At 45.7% G+C, this 16,200-nt stretch overlaps 1 protein-coding gene across 6 annotated transcripts in view; it reads left to right on the top strand.

The window, feature by feature from the left end:
- Positions 1-10,197, top strand: part of LOC132831492 (myocardin-related transcription factor A-like) — a 207,245-nt gene extending 197,048 nt beyond the window's left edge. For all 6 annotated transcript variants that reach the window (XM_060849663.1, XM_060849661.1, XM_060849667.1 and 3 more), the window contains 2 exons: positions 1,889-1,946; positions 2,998-10,197. In XM_060849663.1, the coding sequence (XP_060705646.1) occupies positions 1,889-1,946; positions 2,998-3,518 (579 nt within the window). In that variant the 3' untranslated portion in view covers positions 3,519-10,197. The remainder of the gene's footprint in view (positions 1-1,888; positions 1,947-2,997) is intronic.
- Positions 10,198-16,200: the final 6,003 nt, after the last annotated feature.

The raw sequence follows: 16,200 nt of genomic DNA, 5'->3' as shown, positions 1-16,200 counted from the left end.
AAAAATTAAGACAAAGAGGAACTATGAAGCCAAATAATCGAGATTAAAAAAAACAAATTAGCAAAATGTTCTGAAGGCAGATAAAGAAAAGGAAAGCCAAAGGGGCAGTAAAGGATGGTGTCAGGATAAAATCACAGGTACATTTGCACAATTGTCATCGTTTTGCTTCAGTATTTATTTGGAAAGTTGGTCAGGTGGGCGTGGTATCTCAAGATGAAATTAGAAGTGATGTGATTGTGATTAAAATTAGAGCAGCAACCCTTGCCTGAATCAATTACGTTCCTGTATTGTAAAAGAATCTGGGCAAGAAATAGCAGATGCATTTTTTAACACATTTGATAATTTATCAGAAAAATGGAGTAGTGAATTACTCATGCTGTAACTGTATGTTAGGAGGGAAGTTTGAACAGTATAGGGCGCAGGCTGCGACAGACCTGGTCAGTTTAATAATGGAGGTTGGAACAATAATGGCGCCCCCACAATAGGGAGGAGAAGTGAAGCATCTGGAAAGCAGAAATATAATTAAAAATGAATGGTCCTAAGGATTTAGAAGGGGTTACTTGGCCAACCCTCTTGAGTTTTTGAAGAGTTAATAATAAGCAAGATTGCTCGTAAAGCCTCTGGTAAGGTATCACAATAGACCAGTGGACTAAGTTAAAGCATGTACAGTCGGGGGCAATGAGAATGGATTGCTACTTGGCTGCCAGACCAAAGGCAGAGTGTGGAAGTACAGAGTACCAGATCAGAATGATGGAAAATAGGAAATGAAGTCCCACATAAATCAGAGAGAGAGAGCAGTCTCAGTCAGAGTCAGCAGTCACACAGCGCCAGGTTATAGTCCAGCAGGTTTGTTGGCAATCACAAGCTTTCGGAGGACTGCTCGATCATCGCAGCATTCCGAAAGCTTGTCATTCCCAATAAACCTTTAGATTAGACTTACAGTGTGGAAACAGGCCCTTCGGCCCAACAAGTCCACACCGACCCACCGAAGCGCAACCCACCCATACCCCTACATTTACCCCTTACCTAACACTACGGGCAATTTAGCTTGGCCAATTCACCTGACCCGCACATCTTTGGACTGTGGGAGGAAACCGGAGCACCCGGAGGAAACCCACGCAGACACGGGGAGAACGTGCAAACTCCACACAGTCAGTCGCCTGAGTCGGGAATTGAACCCGGGTCTACAGGCGCTGTGAGGCAGCAGTGCTAACCACTGTGCCACCGTGCCGCCCACAAACCTGTTGGACTTTAACCTGGCGTTGTATGACTTCTGACTTTGTCCACCCTAGTCCAATACAGGCAGCTTCACATCATGTCTCAGTCAGGATGGGGCCAAACACCATGGCATGTCTCCTGTGGCATTGTGTCTCAAGCTCGTGCCTAATCATAGACCAGACAGGTCAGCAATTTTCACTCTGTTCAGAGATTGTTGTTATTCCCATCTCCATGACACGTGTAGAAATCTCTGGGACTTGGCATTGGGCCTCAGCACTTGTTCTAACCATTGATGGGACCCAGTTCATTGGTGGTTGGTACTGGTCTGGTGCAGCTTTTGTGCCAAGGAGGAGCTTTTCTGAAACTGGATGTGCCAGTTTTCCCCCCTCATCGGGGTGAAGTAATTTAGTGTCACACCTCACGTCATCTCCATAGGCCTAACTTGAAACCGGACAGGTGCATTCTCCCCACTGGCAGCTTGGTCCCATCAGTGTTTCAGGCTCATGGCTCTCAGCAGGGGATTCATCTGTTAACACCAGGCAAGTGGCTACTGAACAATCTGACCCCTGTGGCTTCCTGCTTGGGAGTTGTCACATTGCAGCACCTTCATTGGTTCTTTCCAATATTAGTTTGCACTCGGTAATGACTCCACTGTTTTTACTGCCCTCAGGAAAACTCCAGAAGCCAACAAATGGATGATTTGTTTGATATCCTCATTGAAAGTGGAGGTAGGTTCATGCTGTCTACACATATGCTTGCTTCGCTAAAAGCTTTAAAGCCGAGCTGTTCAAGATGATTGCCTGTAAGATCCCACCCGGCTGTCAATGTGCCTCTGATAGGTACCCCCTCAACCGTGGACTGGTGAAGTTACTCTCCCACCCCACGCCCCCTCGTTGAGCTGGGCCGCAGTGTTAGTATAATGGAGGATCCTTACTTGGAGATTTACATTCTAAATCTTACCACCTTGCACCTGCAATCCTTTTTAAGGTGTACCTCCCTGATCAGGCTTCTGAACGCTCACCCTAATATATTCTGATGGGCTTCAGGGCAAGCTTTGTCTAAGAATGTGACAGAGGAAGAATCTTGGGCTGTCTCGCTGTGAGAAAGATGCTGTATAAATGTGTGTTGTTATAATTTATACTCTCGGCCCCTTGTGTTGAAAATTCCATTGGTTCCCCAAGAATCTCCCAAGTTACTGAAGGATGTGGCCATCAATGAGGCAGCAGTGCTATGAGGATTGTGCTTTCGAAGCTCCCTGGCTCATGTCGAGTGTGGCCGAAGCAAAGTTCTGTATAAGTTGGTCATTGCTGCCAACTCTATTTCTCTAAAACCCTAATTTCTGCTTATGCTCCTTTTGGCCTGACCACTTTGAGTTGCTAGTTTTGATAGTTTTTGTCTCTCTATTTCCCATCTTGCTGTGCTCCCCATCCTAAGTCGCTGCCTTTTACCTTCTAAAAGTAAATCCTCTCTGAATTTCTCCTGTGCTTCCATAAAACTGCTGTTAGCATGAAGCCAGATAGTGAGTGCTACCATTGCAGGACGTACGTGGCCAACTCTGAACCTTTCTGGCTGTTTGCCAGTGAATCACGATCAGGAGTGTAGTTTTAGATTGAAAACCCCGGTCCCTGAAATTAGTTGTACCATAATTGCCTGAGCCCTGTGCCCTCCATGTCTTTGGTGAAACTCTGTATATTGGCTGACTGAGACCGACCCGTCCAAGGGTCTGAGGAACTGAGCTTGGATTACGGAACCAACTGAGTTGTTTATTCTCTTTGACAGAAATTTCGCTCAACGCCAAGGACATTTCCACATCTTTAAATACGCCGTCTCCCCAGAACGTCTCGCCCACGCTGGCCGTCTCTTCGCCGCCGCCAGTGGCCAAAGCACAGCTGCCGTCACCTCAGTTGCTGCTGGAACCTGTCACCGACAGTCAGCCCATTGACCACGAGAACCGGCTCGAGGACTTCCTCGTGAGCACCACCGGCGTGCCGCTGTTATCGGTGGATAACGACGGGACGGAGCCCCTCTCCCTCATCGATGACCTACACAACCAAATGCTGAGCAGCTCCAGTATTCTCGAGCACCCTCATTCTCCCATGGACACTTCAGACATGCACTTCACGGCAGACAGCACCAGCCTGGCTCTGGACCTCACTGACACTAACCTGGACAACATGGAGTGGCTCGACCTGACGATGGGCAGCACTCCTGTGGGTCTTGCTCCTTTGAGCTCCGTAGCCCCCAGTGTCTTTTCTACTGACTTTCTAGACAGTCAAGACCTGCAGCTGCACTGGGATTAACATCAAACAGCCAGAACGTGGAGGGCGATTTGTTTGCGAAATCCCCAGGTCCGTGTGGGCCTTCAGTGCATGGGACCTGATCAGATTCACTTCCAAGTGTGCGCTTTTCGCGGTCACTTTAATTGACCGGGAAATACACGTGCGCTGGGAACGCAGGACCCTTGGCTAAACATCAGAGGATTTTCGCTGTTTCAGAGTTGCAGGCAAGAATGGGCTGGAGCTCATGACTCGACTCTGGGCCTGACCATCTCTGCTGGGAATCTACAACTGGACAAGATTCCCAACTCTGAGCCTGCCCGCTGATTGACCTGGGCAGCGTGGGTTTCTTTGACCTTCACAAGGCTCAAGAGCTTGGTCCTAATGAAGCAGGATCACCCTCTCAGCGCCTACCCACTATTTGGTTTCTACGTTGCCAAGGTTGTGTTTTTGCACTGATTGGGGAGGGTGGGTATGTTTTTTTTAGAAAAAAGAAATAAATTAATACAAAAAACCCAAAGGTACACTAAGTGAGCAGGTATCAAAATTAACTGACCCCTCCCCTTTCATCCCAAACACCAAGCTGTTCAGGCCAAGTCCAATGGGTGTTGCCTGCACCCGGGACAGGTATCTTGGTCCTCCCCATGTTCTCTTGTACTTCGCAAAGCGAGTAACCACAGTATCATGACTTGTCAAGAAATAGTTCCCTTTTGTTTTATCCTGAGGTGGGAGGTAGACTTTATCCCCAGGGGACAGCTGCTCACAATCATTGTACCACTTATTCTGGAGTCACACTCGGAGCTGTTTCATCGGACTGAGGGACGTGGGCTCTCGTGCTCTGCCCAACATCAGCGACAGCTTTCCCCATCGATTCTGAAAACGCAGAGCCTAAAATACAAACCCCTCGAGGCTACAAAATGAAACAAGTTAGGGTGCAATCCTGTTGGGTGGATGTGACACGTTGACCTACCGAGAAGTGAATCCACCAAGTCCCTGAGTTGTGCGGGGGAGGTGGCATGAGCCTGTTCTCCTGGTCTTTGTAGCACTGATGGCAAATCAGCACTTCAGGCCATGCGCCACTCAAGTGCAGACAGTGCTCAACCGATAAATAGCTACCACTGCCAACTGGGGTCTTGGAGCCTGGTGCATGTTCTCTGGGTCTTCTGGTTGCAGAGTTAGGAAGGAGGAGGGGTTGTCTGCCCAGATTTCACTCCCCCACAGACTGAAGCAACACGGCCTATGTGGGAAAGTCGTCCACCACCTGCCCACCTTGCCTTTCAGAGTGGGGGAACAGTTATTGTCACCCAGTGTAGTATTTCTCAAATGAAGGAGGATACAGCAGGAGGGGGAGGAGGATTCTTGAACCTTGCCAGCCAATCCAAGGATCTCTTTTAAATCTGTAAAGTTACAATCATTTAGAATGTAAAATGATTGCACGATGTAAAACGTGCAGTTTAATCATATCTGTGTATAGGTCACATCGCTGACGAGCATGGCACTGGTGTACAAGCTTTGCTTGTCACTTCATACCTTGGTTATGAGCATCAAACGATATAATCTATCCGGCCTGCTCAAATGCTTCAAGCTTTCTGGTATCCGAGCTTGGAATGATTCTCCAGTTTGTCACCCGCACATGAAGCATTTGCTTGCGAGCCCTTGGCCAAGCTGATGCATTTCCCTCTCTCACCAGGTGTCCCTCCTGGCTGAGAAATGGATGGTAATTAGCTTTGGAGCTGGGGAAGTGTGTGTGTGGGGGGGTTACGTCTTCTGGGCATGGACACTAAGCTGAAGGAGACTCTTAGATCATGAACCCTTGGAGAGTTGGACGTGGTGATGGAGATTTGAAAATCAATTGAATGAAAATTGTCTTGAAAGTCTGGTTTTAAAGTCTAGTTAGATCGATCATTGATTGCTGTCAACATTGCGGCAAATTTTTTTTGGAAAAAAGAATACACAGCCACCAATTCTCACTGTGGGTCTTGTGGTCGTAAGCAGTATTGCAAATTAGTGGCCAACGTACTCTTCGCAGTAGCCAAAGTTGAAGTTACTGTGGCCATTACCTAGCCGGAAGGAAAGTGATTGGGTGTTGCTGCTTTAGTCACCAGCATTGTCTTGTTTCCCTCGAGCACTGGCTGGGTTGTTGTTTTGTGGTCAAGGTTGAGGGAAAGGAACAATTGTACTGTCCAGGTCTTGTCGTCCTCCTGTGCTGAATCCAAGAGCAATCCTATCTGAAACAGGGCAAGATCATTCTGAGATGTGAAGTGGGATGTCAAGTGTTGACAGTTTGTGTTATTCTTCCAAACTGAGATGCAGGGGATCCTTCTCTAAATGTTGTCAGTGTGTCAACTGGAGCAGGAGGAGTTTGGGTTACTGTTGAAAGTTCCTAATGTCACTCGTCCCTAAAACCTTTATGATGTTGGGAATGAATCTTGCATTGAAAGGTGCAATACACCAGTTAAATTCTTCAACATCCCCGAACAAGAGCTCAGTTGTTTTAGTGCGCCTCATTGTATTTTCTCATCAAATTTGTCATGCGTGCTATTTAGTGCTGGAAAGGCCGGCTCTCAAATACTAAGGGTTTCAGACTCTTTTCCCTGAAAAATCCTTGTTCCTGATCTACACAAAGCAAAGGACCTTTTTAATATCTGCATGCTGAGTCGTTTTCACTGCACTGCTTTCCCCCCCTCACCGCCGGGTTACTTGGCCAGGAATGTCAATGATCTGCACAGAAATGAATAATTTTCTGGGATTGGCAGATTGTCTTTGGCAGGAAGAACCCTTTGGAATGCAGAGCTCTGAGCCATTAGGGAGTAACGGGGGTTTGAGGGTTTCCAAACCATTTAGCTGCTACCTGACATCCCTGCCCACAGCCAAGTCCTCTGACGAGCCAAAGAATCTCCGACCCATCCCACACCAAGTATTGATAGCAGGTTATAGCAGCGGATGCTGGAAATCAGAAATACAATGAGAAAGTGCTGGTGAACCTCAGCAGGTCTGGCAGCTTTGATGAAGACAGAAGCAGAGTTAACGTTTTGAGTCAGTTATGACTCTTCAGTTCTGAAGAATAATCAACTTCATCTTGAAAGGTTACCTGTGCATCTCTCTCGACGGATACTGAATACTACTGCCTGCGTTGGATCAATATTAGTGGCAATCCTATTAATGTTTTGTAATTGTTGACTCTTGGTAATCCATTGATTTTAAGTGTTGAATCCTATTAAAGCCCATTAATACAGTCAGGTAGCCAGCAATAATATGAAGCAAGATTGTATTGATTCAGTTGTCCAATCATGGTCTGCAACCTTCAGTGGCACCAATCAAAATTATGGCAACTCAGTACCAGTGCTCAATGTTTTTAACTTGTAACTGTTTGGGGTTTGTGGATCACTGTGCAATATTTGGTGCCTTCATTGGGATGCACGGGTTTGTTACCATCACTGGGTTTTAGCTGCTTGAGGAACCAAAAAAAAGGTCACATTGCAATCTGAGACAATCCAAGGCCAGTAGCCTTCGCCTGATGGTAAAGCTGTCGCTGCTATTCTAGTCGCAGGCTCGTGACTCCTGGGGGCCAGGATGTAAATGAAACACAAACAGGAATGCAGTTCCGAAGGCCCTTGGAATGGGGAAGCTCTGGTCAGGGGGTGGTGGCTGTGAAGCTGAAGGCACTGCATTCCCCAGGCCAGTGAGGGGAGTATCATTGGTTTCCTCCTCTTTTATGTCCTGCACATCAGCTTATGGAAGACACTATATGCAGAATGCAAGGCAGGATACACTAATTTGGATGCGTTCTGCTCTTTCTCCTTACATATATGTCTTTCTGCTTCATTCACTTGACCCATCCCCAACCCTGTGCCCATGCACCCCTGAACTGCTGTCTGAATCTTAATGCTTACACTGCCATGAGTTTGAATGTGAAATAGAGTTGTGTTGCAGAGTTAGAATGCCAGACTGCACTCTTGTACAATTCTGATAATCTTTCACTGCATCTTTGGTGGCTCTGCCTTTAGCTACCTTGATCCAAAATTCTGGACTCCCTCCCTAAACCTTCTTCCTGTCCTCCCTCCTTTTGAGGCACTCTTTAAAACCTACCTCTTTGACCAAACTACCACTATTGTTCGAATATCTCTTCTATGTTGGTCAGTATCTTTGTAAACTGCTCCTGTAAAGCACCTTGGGATATTTTACGTGTCCAGACTGTCAACAATAGAGTTTCTACTCATTAAGCTAAGGTCCTGTGGCGCAGTTGTAGTGCCCCTATTTCTGAGCAAGGAGGCCCCAGTTCAAGTCCCACCTGCTCCAGCGACGTGCAGTGCAGAAATTCAGGAAGGCTCCTCAGACAGCACGTTCCAAATCCGTGCCCACTCCCAGCTCATGGGACAAGAGTAGCTGATACATCCACCTTCTGCAAGTTCTTCTTGAAGCCTCTCCCCATCCTAACTTGGAAATGTCTCTCAGTTTCTTCAGTGTCACTGGGTCAAAATCCTGCCATTCCTCCACAGCAGTGTGGGTGGGTCTGCCTACATCAGATGAGCTGTAGTAGTTCATAAAGGCAACTCACCACCAGTTTCGCAAAGCTAGCTAGGAATAGGCAACAAATATTGGTCCACACGCCCTCATTTAAAACAAAAGATGTTTGTCATTTCTGACATCTGAAATGGTCAGGCAAAAACTAGGCTCAAGAGCAATTAGGGAACAGATAACAAATGCTGGACTTTCCCGTGGCTCCAGCATCCCGTGAAAGAAATGAGACCATACACTGACCTACTGGACATCAATCTGTAGATCCCGATGCCATACTGAGACCAGAGAGACAGACATTCACTGAAGATGAGGATGTGGGCAATGAGGAGACATTGTGGATCCTCATCAAATCTGATGTTCTTAAATCTGTCACAAAAGTGGAATATAAACCAGGAGAAGAGATGCGAGCTTATCTCTAAATCCTTAAATAAATCATGGTGTAAGAATTGATGTAGATTGGATAAAAATAAGTAAAATCATGGTGGAGCGAGGCACTTCTTTAAATACACACCGTTTAATATTTTTATTATATATTCTTGGCTGCCTGTTGAGTGGTTGGTTTTGTGACACCGCATTGATCAGTTGGGGTGCTTTGAAGCGATAAAACTGGATTTGCTGTACGTGCCGTTTGTGTGCATGAGCACAGGCAGTGTCCAGAGGAGCTGCTGGGATCTCAGCACTTCCATCTGCCCTCTGAGAGTTGCTGTTGAGTGGTCCAGTTATAACCACTCGCTCTCTCTCAGCAGCAGCAGTGGTAGAATAGGCAGGATCACTCTGGAGTCTGGGCTGGGGGAAGTGGAGGCCCCTTTGTGTAAATCTATAAAGAAAATGCAAAAATTGATCTACTTGAACAATGGGCTCTGACCCACACAATGCTCTTTTGGGAAAAATACACGAGTTCATCCAGACCAGGGTGGAAAGTGTCTGGTTCAATCCCAGGCTTCCGAACAGGTAGATGATGCTAAATTGGCCTTTGCATGGGAATCATGGCTGGGGGAGGGGCCTGAATGTTGACTGTTTTCAAAGTGTATCACTGATTTATATAACACAAGTTGTTGGGTGGCTTTTCAGGTTCATATTCTCCACAGGTTCCACAGCCTGACCCAGGCTGGGTGGATTAATTGGGAGGGACACTGAAATACCTGGTCCCAGTGCTTGTAGCAAACAACTTTCCTTTCATTACTCCATCCCATAATTCTAGATAGGAACCTGCTTTTTCTGCAAATTTCCATGTGGCAAATCACTAGCGGCTAAAACTGGAGTAATGTTGTCTTTGTTGTAATGAGTCCTTTGTTGTTACTTGCAGGAAAGACATGATTTAATGTATCATGGAGGGCACCTTGTTACGGTTGAATGGGCTAGTTACATGGTATGTCTAATGTTCCCTGACTGAAATCTTGCTTTGGCATTCTTGATGCCATTGAAAACTGATGGCTGCACACTCGCATGTGTACCATGTCCAGCCCATGTATCCTGTACACACTCAGGGCTGATCAGTTACTGATTCATATCCCTTCTGTTCTCTGGGCAGTGTTAGCTTGGGTTTGTGGACAAATTGTAAGCTGACCGTGTCCGTTACCTTCACTGTCCCCCTCGGGGCACATGATAAGAATGAACTAGTGTAACCGTCCCACTCTTGACTTCTGTGGAGAGAGGTGGGAGATGAAAAATCAAGGAGGGAAAATGTGTTCAACCCTGCCATGGCAGAGAAACAACAGCATGCAAGAGAGGCGACAGTGTCCTGTGGTTGGGTGAATGCCTGTATCGAGGAAGCAGTTGGAATCACAGGCCACAGGAATCCAGTGATCCAGTCAAGGTTCCAGTGTGAGAAGGTTTTTGTTCTGTTCATGTTTTGCCTTTTAATTTATCTTGCACTCTAATCATCAAACACCCTTCCTTTGCAGTTGGGGTGGAGACCAGCAATAGACACCTGTATGGATGATGAGACCAAGCTCTCCAACCCCCCACCCCCCCCCCCCCCCCCAAAAATGGCCCAGCCGAGCTACAGCAGCCAGGGGCATATCTTTGTGTACTCGCAGGATCACTCTGGAGAGTGGCCAGAGACTTGGTCCCAGAGTGGGAAAGAGAGGACTGTAGATGTTGCAGGTCAAAGTCAAAAAGTGTGGTGCTGGAAAAGCACAGCTGGCCTTGCAGCATCCGAGGAGCAGGAGAGTCAACGTTTTGAGCATAAGCTGTTCATCAAGAATTCTTGATGAAGACCTTATGCTTGAAAGGTTGACTCTCCTGCTCCTCAAATGCTGCCTGACCGGCTGTGCTTTTCCAGCGCCACACTTTTTGACGTGGTACCAGAGCCTAGTTCCGAGCAGTTTGGTGTGAGTGTGCCATCTAGATCATCAAAGCCTCAAGTCTGTCACTTCCTGCAAGCCTGTCTTAGGCTAAGGGCAACCCTCATGGGTCTCGGTGTTGGTGAAGGGAGAAGATCGGTCACAGATACTGCCTTTTATGGACATGGTTACCACTGCGAAGTGATACCGTCCACTACAGGTTGGCTCGGACTGTTGATACATTCAAAACGTGTGCTGGGACCCTTGGTTTGGACTCTGGGATGGGAGAGGGTGAGGACTGCAGATCAGGGTCAAAAAGTGTGGATGAAGAGTTTAAATCTGGATCCCTGATGAAGAGCTCGGAACGTCGATTCTCCTGCTTCTCGGATGCTGCCTGACCGGCTCTGCTTTTCTAGCACCATATGTTTTGACTCTGGGATGAGAAACCCGGGGCTGATAAAATCTGTGGAGCAATACCTGACCCCCCCCCCCCCCCCCCACCCCCGTAAGAGCCAACAACCCCAGCAGCGTAGCAAGGAAATTGGAGACCGTTGAATACTCCTCATTTATTTCAGTGCCACGATGTGAAGCTTGCCCTTACCTGTGGAATGTTGCTGATGATGGTAGATAAGGCAAGTGACTTTGCAGAGCCATACCCACTAGCGGCGGTGCCCTTTGCTAATCTGTGTGTACTGTGGGTGTCATGAGTTGCGCTAATGTTGCTGCGACTTTGTGTTAAAAAAAACTTCTAGGGTAGTGAAAAATGTCGGTGCCTGAGTGATAATCAGTCTCTTGCTGTACATGAGCACTTTGTGAAAAATTCAGAATTCTGAAGTGAAGCGGTAACCAATCAGTTTGCTGTACAGGAGCGGAGGTCCTCACATCAGACTGGTGTGCCAGAACTTTTGTACAAACCCTTTCCCTTTTTAATGCCACTGTGAATGTGTATATTCCAACTCTGAGGTGTAAACATTTATCGGGAAACCATTTGGAGGAATGTATTTGGATCTTCCTTCCTTTTCAAATTGTAGTGACTCTCTCTTCGTGGTCAGCCATTAGCAAGGAAAAGGGGGAGGGGTAGAGTCAGAAAGCAGATGTAATGAATGAATTTTACTGCTTGCTTTTCTCTTTATCTTTTTATCTTTTTTAACTGTCTGTAAACACTGTTTTGTGTTGAACTTTTTAAAAAACTTTTTTTAAAGAAATATCGTGTTTGTGTTATTCAGACTTCCTCTGATTTAATTACAATCTTCAGTGATGTGAAGTTGTTATCCATCCCCATCAGCTTTTAATTGAAGGTTTTATGGGGGTGTGCTGCTATAGTAGATGGGGCAGATCAGTTTAATTTTGTGCCGGGGAAGGTGGACTTTATCATGTCACTCCACTGCGTTAGAGAGAAGGAAAGGGCAACAGAAGTCAGTCAAACCTCCAACACTTACCACCATCCCGTGTGAACGGTAAAGTCACTGAACCTTGGCTCAGTATTTGTTTCTGAGCGAGATGGCTGTGATATTTCACACAATTTAGGTCAACAGCCCAGTGCGCTGTAGGAGGAGTTGTCTCTTGTATGCGACTTTAAACGCTCTGGACCTTCTCTGGTACAGGCACTTTGTGGAGCCGGCAATTCTGCTGTCCTGGGCATTTCAGATCTCTGCATTGAGAGCCTGCAATGGCCAATGAACTCACTGCGCATCTGTCTGCTTTTCTTTTCCCCCTCAGTCTCTCCACCCCCAACATTAATGCAACCCCCCACCCTTCCCATTTCCCTGCAAAATCATTGGGGGACACTTAATTTGATTGAGTTTCTTTAGGGGAGGTGGAAGATGCCACATTGCATTTAGTAGAATGTTCCAGCACCTTGGCCCATGTAAGTTGGTGTTTGTATCAGCATGAGTCTCTTACCACTGGCTCCCTTTCCTCCTCTCACCTACACACGTCAAACCTTCCCTTTACTGAATCGCTTCTCTCTTTCAGTAACTCATGGGTGGCAGAGTATCATATTTTTGCTACTGTAAAATTTCTGCTAAATTCTTTGATCTTATTGTCGCTACCTGCTCTACACTCCTATGTGCAAAACCAGTGCATTTAAATGATTGATGTACTTGTTCTGGCCCATTTTAATTTCATAGATCCCAAGAAATGAATGGTCTCTTTGTATTTCCAACCATAGTCATCCACTCTGTTCTATTGAATGTCAAGTTTATCTATCTTCCTTCATTCTGCCACAGTATGGTATACTCCCACCACCTCTCTTCCCTCCCCCCTCTCCCACCCCCACCCCCAAGGTTCTAAAACAGTCACTACATTATTGTGAATATCATTGAGACAGTAGACCATTAGTATTGCACTAGAATAACAAGCTGGAGGTCTGTGCAAATGTTCTGAGGACCCAAGTTCAAATCCAATCATGGCAGCTGGTTGAATATCAGTTTAATTAATTATTAAAAATCTGGAATTGAAAACTAGTCTCAGTCTTGGTGATCGTGAACCTATCATTTCCTGATTTGAGAAAAAACAATCTGGTTCAGTGATGACCTTCAGAAAATCTGCCCACTTTACTCATCTTGGCCTACATGTGACTCCAGACCTACAGCAAAATTGCTGATTCATAACTGTCCTCTGAAATGATCCAGCAAAACCACTCAGTTCAAGGGTTTTTGGGGATGGGTAATTATTACTGGCCTTGCCAATGATGCCTTCGTTCAGTGATGGGAAAGGAGATTCCTACTTGCTGCTAATTTCAGCAGTCCTGCACTTCACCATTAATGTAACTGCACTCTGGTGCATGTGAAGAAATGCCTTTAAAAGGATCTGGAGGTCCTTGTGAATCAGAACCCAGTTAGGAGTCACCTTTTGAGTTGAGGGAAGAAACTTTAAGGGGAGGGAGAAGTTTTTGAATGTAAATATTTCATTGGAGGAGGGGGAGGGGGAAGAAAATGGCAGCTGTATGGGGGGGGAAGGTGCGGCACTAATTAGATCAATCAGAAAGCTGGCACATTGTTAGGGCTGAATGGCCTATGACTGTGCTGTACGATTCTACAATGCTGAGATGAGTTGGCAATAACTGTGCTGTAGAACCTGACACTATCTAGACTAATCGGACACACTTACCCTCCCCCAAAGCACCATTAGGGTGAGGGCTTGATGCTGCTATTGCAAATTTATCCAGTAGAGAAACAGCTTAAACTCCATTGTAACACTGTCTTGCTCACCCACCTTCGAAAACTGCAGTTTTTACCTCTATCACAGGATGGTGGTGTTGGAGTTGTATTTGGAATGTAGCCATATATGTTGTAGGTTTGGGGACCCCAAAGATCGGAGGCTCACTGGAATTTCAGTGCCAGAATTATCAACAGGGAACTGTTCCTGGAGGTTCAATCAGCTGCCTCTCTGTATATCTCCCATTGCCCGATCAAACAGTCTTCCCTGCCCCCAGATCCAGTCCTGTTGGAATGAGTCAACAGTATTACGCTTTTCCTTGGGGTGGGGCGGGGGGGGGCAAGCAAATTATCCTTAAACTCTTAGAGACTCTCAGACAATCCCAGAGGGATGGCAATCAATGTGAATTGGAGCTGTCAATGACTCCTAAGTTTAATATCTGCCTGAATCTAATCCTGCCTGTCCCCGAATCTTGATTCTTGTCAATTACACTGCTATTTCTCACGGAAGTAATCATTTCACATAATAAAATCCATAATTCATTTTTGATCTTGTCTGTTTCTTTTGTGTTGCAACTTTGAGGCTGACTGTTGGGATGGAGGCCGTTTGCTCCATAATATTGGTACTGACTCGATGAATCTTTCTCCACTCCAGGTGGACCCTCTAAGCAATGTTTCAATCAAGATTTCTTCATGACTTTAACCAGTTAGCAGTTTGACCATTTCACCTGTTACAGTCTTTAGTATTGGTAATTAATTCTCCCAACGCATTTGCAAACCTAAGCCCTATCTACAGTATTTCACATGTACTGTAAAATGCATGTCACAAACACGGAGCAACATAAGCAGCTAAATTCAGTGGGTCAGGAGGAAGTGGGGAATTAAAAGGAATATTGAATTAAAATTGCAAACTGATATAACATTCCAGATGTTGAATTATGTAGAATTTGCCCTTTCCAATTAAAGCTCAAAGAATGTAAACAATAGACTGCATTATTCACCTTTCTAACTAAAAACTGAAAAGAACTGCAGATGCTGAAAATCAGAAACAAAAATAAATTGCTAGATTATTAAACTTGGTCAGCCACCAAATGTAGTTCAGTTGTATTAAATGCACTGGACATGGTGTTGGTGGCCAGTTGGCTTGATAAGTGATTAAGTTTATAAGAATTTTTCTGAACTCAGCACAAATGTTAATTCCTCTTCTTCAGTGACACAGGAAGGGTGTGTTCATAGGTGTGTCCCTATTTACAGTCAGAACGTTCATTGGTTTAACCACCTCCTGTACCTTCTCTTCAGTGGAAGTAATCTTAATATCGCAAGTGTGCAAACTGTAATTTAATTCTTGTTATACTGGTGCTTTCCGAAGCATCAGTTCCCTTTGTACCACAGGAACTAAAACTGTATGTGTGCTCTTGACAAAGCCTAACCCACATCACCTCATACAGATATTTTCTAATCAGCTTGTTCAGGGATAGAATGGCGCAATTATAGAGATGTACAGCACGGAAACAGACCCTGAGGTCCAACTCATCCAGGCCAACCAGATATCCCAACCCAATCTTCTGGAGCAAGTGGGACTTGAGCACAGGTCTCCTGGCTCAGAGGTTGGGACACTGCCACTGTACCACAAGAGCACTCTTGACATCTCGTCCACATAATACCTTTGAGTCTCTGCATCTATTTATAATGGGTTTGGTTAGGTGGTTAATAGATGAAAATAAAATAGGTGATTGGGCTTTAAGTAGACATTCAGTTGTGCGTGAGGATGGGTAATAAATGCTGAGCTAAGCAGTGACCCTCGCATTCTATGAATAATTTTCAAAAAATACTTCTGGGTATAAAAGTTAAAGAATTTAAAAGGATAAAAGAGGTATTTTAAATTCTGCATAACTCACTTAAACAACAACTCATTCACAAAGCGCCCTTAAGCCACAGTGGTGACCCATAGATCTGTTACTAAACAAGATATCACATTGTGCCATGTGCAATGGCTCAATGGGTGACATGGTGGTTTAGTGGTTAGCACTGCTGCCAGGGACCTGGTTTCAATTCCAGCCTCTGGTGACTGACATTTTTTTGCATGGTCCTCCCTGTGTCTATATGGTTTCCACCAACAGTTCAAAGATGTGCAGGTTAGGTAGATTGTCAATGATAAATTGCCCCGTAGTATCCGAGATGTGCAGGCTAGGCGGATTAGCCTCGGGAAATGTGGGAGTTAAGAGAAAGAGTGGGTCTGGGTTGGATGCCCATCGGAGGGCTGGTGTGGACTCGATGGCTGAATGGTGTCTTGCTGCACTGTGGGAATTCTGGGTAAGTTGGAGTTCCTAAAGACAAAGCCAATTAGGCAGGATTTAGGGCAATGCTTCACAAACTATTCCCCCATTTGCAAATTGTCATGAACCCCTCATCGAGGTGAAGTTTGAAAGTCAGAACAGGGGTGGGTGGGGGTGGGGTGTGGTAGCTGTTATAGCTCCGGTCAAAGCTCCGTGACTAACTGGCACAACCTGGAAACTTTGCAGTCTAACATTTCAACTTGTGACTCTGCTTAGGGTCCCAACCCCCACTTTGGGGAGCCTTCATTTCCAAGGAGGGGCTGGATAGAAAGAGGGCAAGGATGGGTTTAGAGAGGAAATGATAGGGACTTAAGGTCATGTCTGCCAGTGATTACCCCCAAAAATAAACTGGGGATGGAACAATTGGAAGAATTTACATTGCAGTGAGCTGGAGGGATGGGACAGG

Source organism: Hemiscyllium ocellatum, chromosome 33 (assembly GCF_020745735.1).
Source record: "Hemiscyllium ocellatum isolate sHemOce1 chromosome 33, sHemOce1.pat.X.cur, whole genome shotgun sequence".
NCBI lineage: Eukaryota > Metazoa > Chordata > Chondrichthyes > Orectolobiformes > Hemiscylliidae > Hemiscyllium > Hemiscyllium ocellatum.
This window is presented reverse-complemented; position numbering and strand designations above follow the sequence as displayed.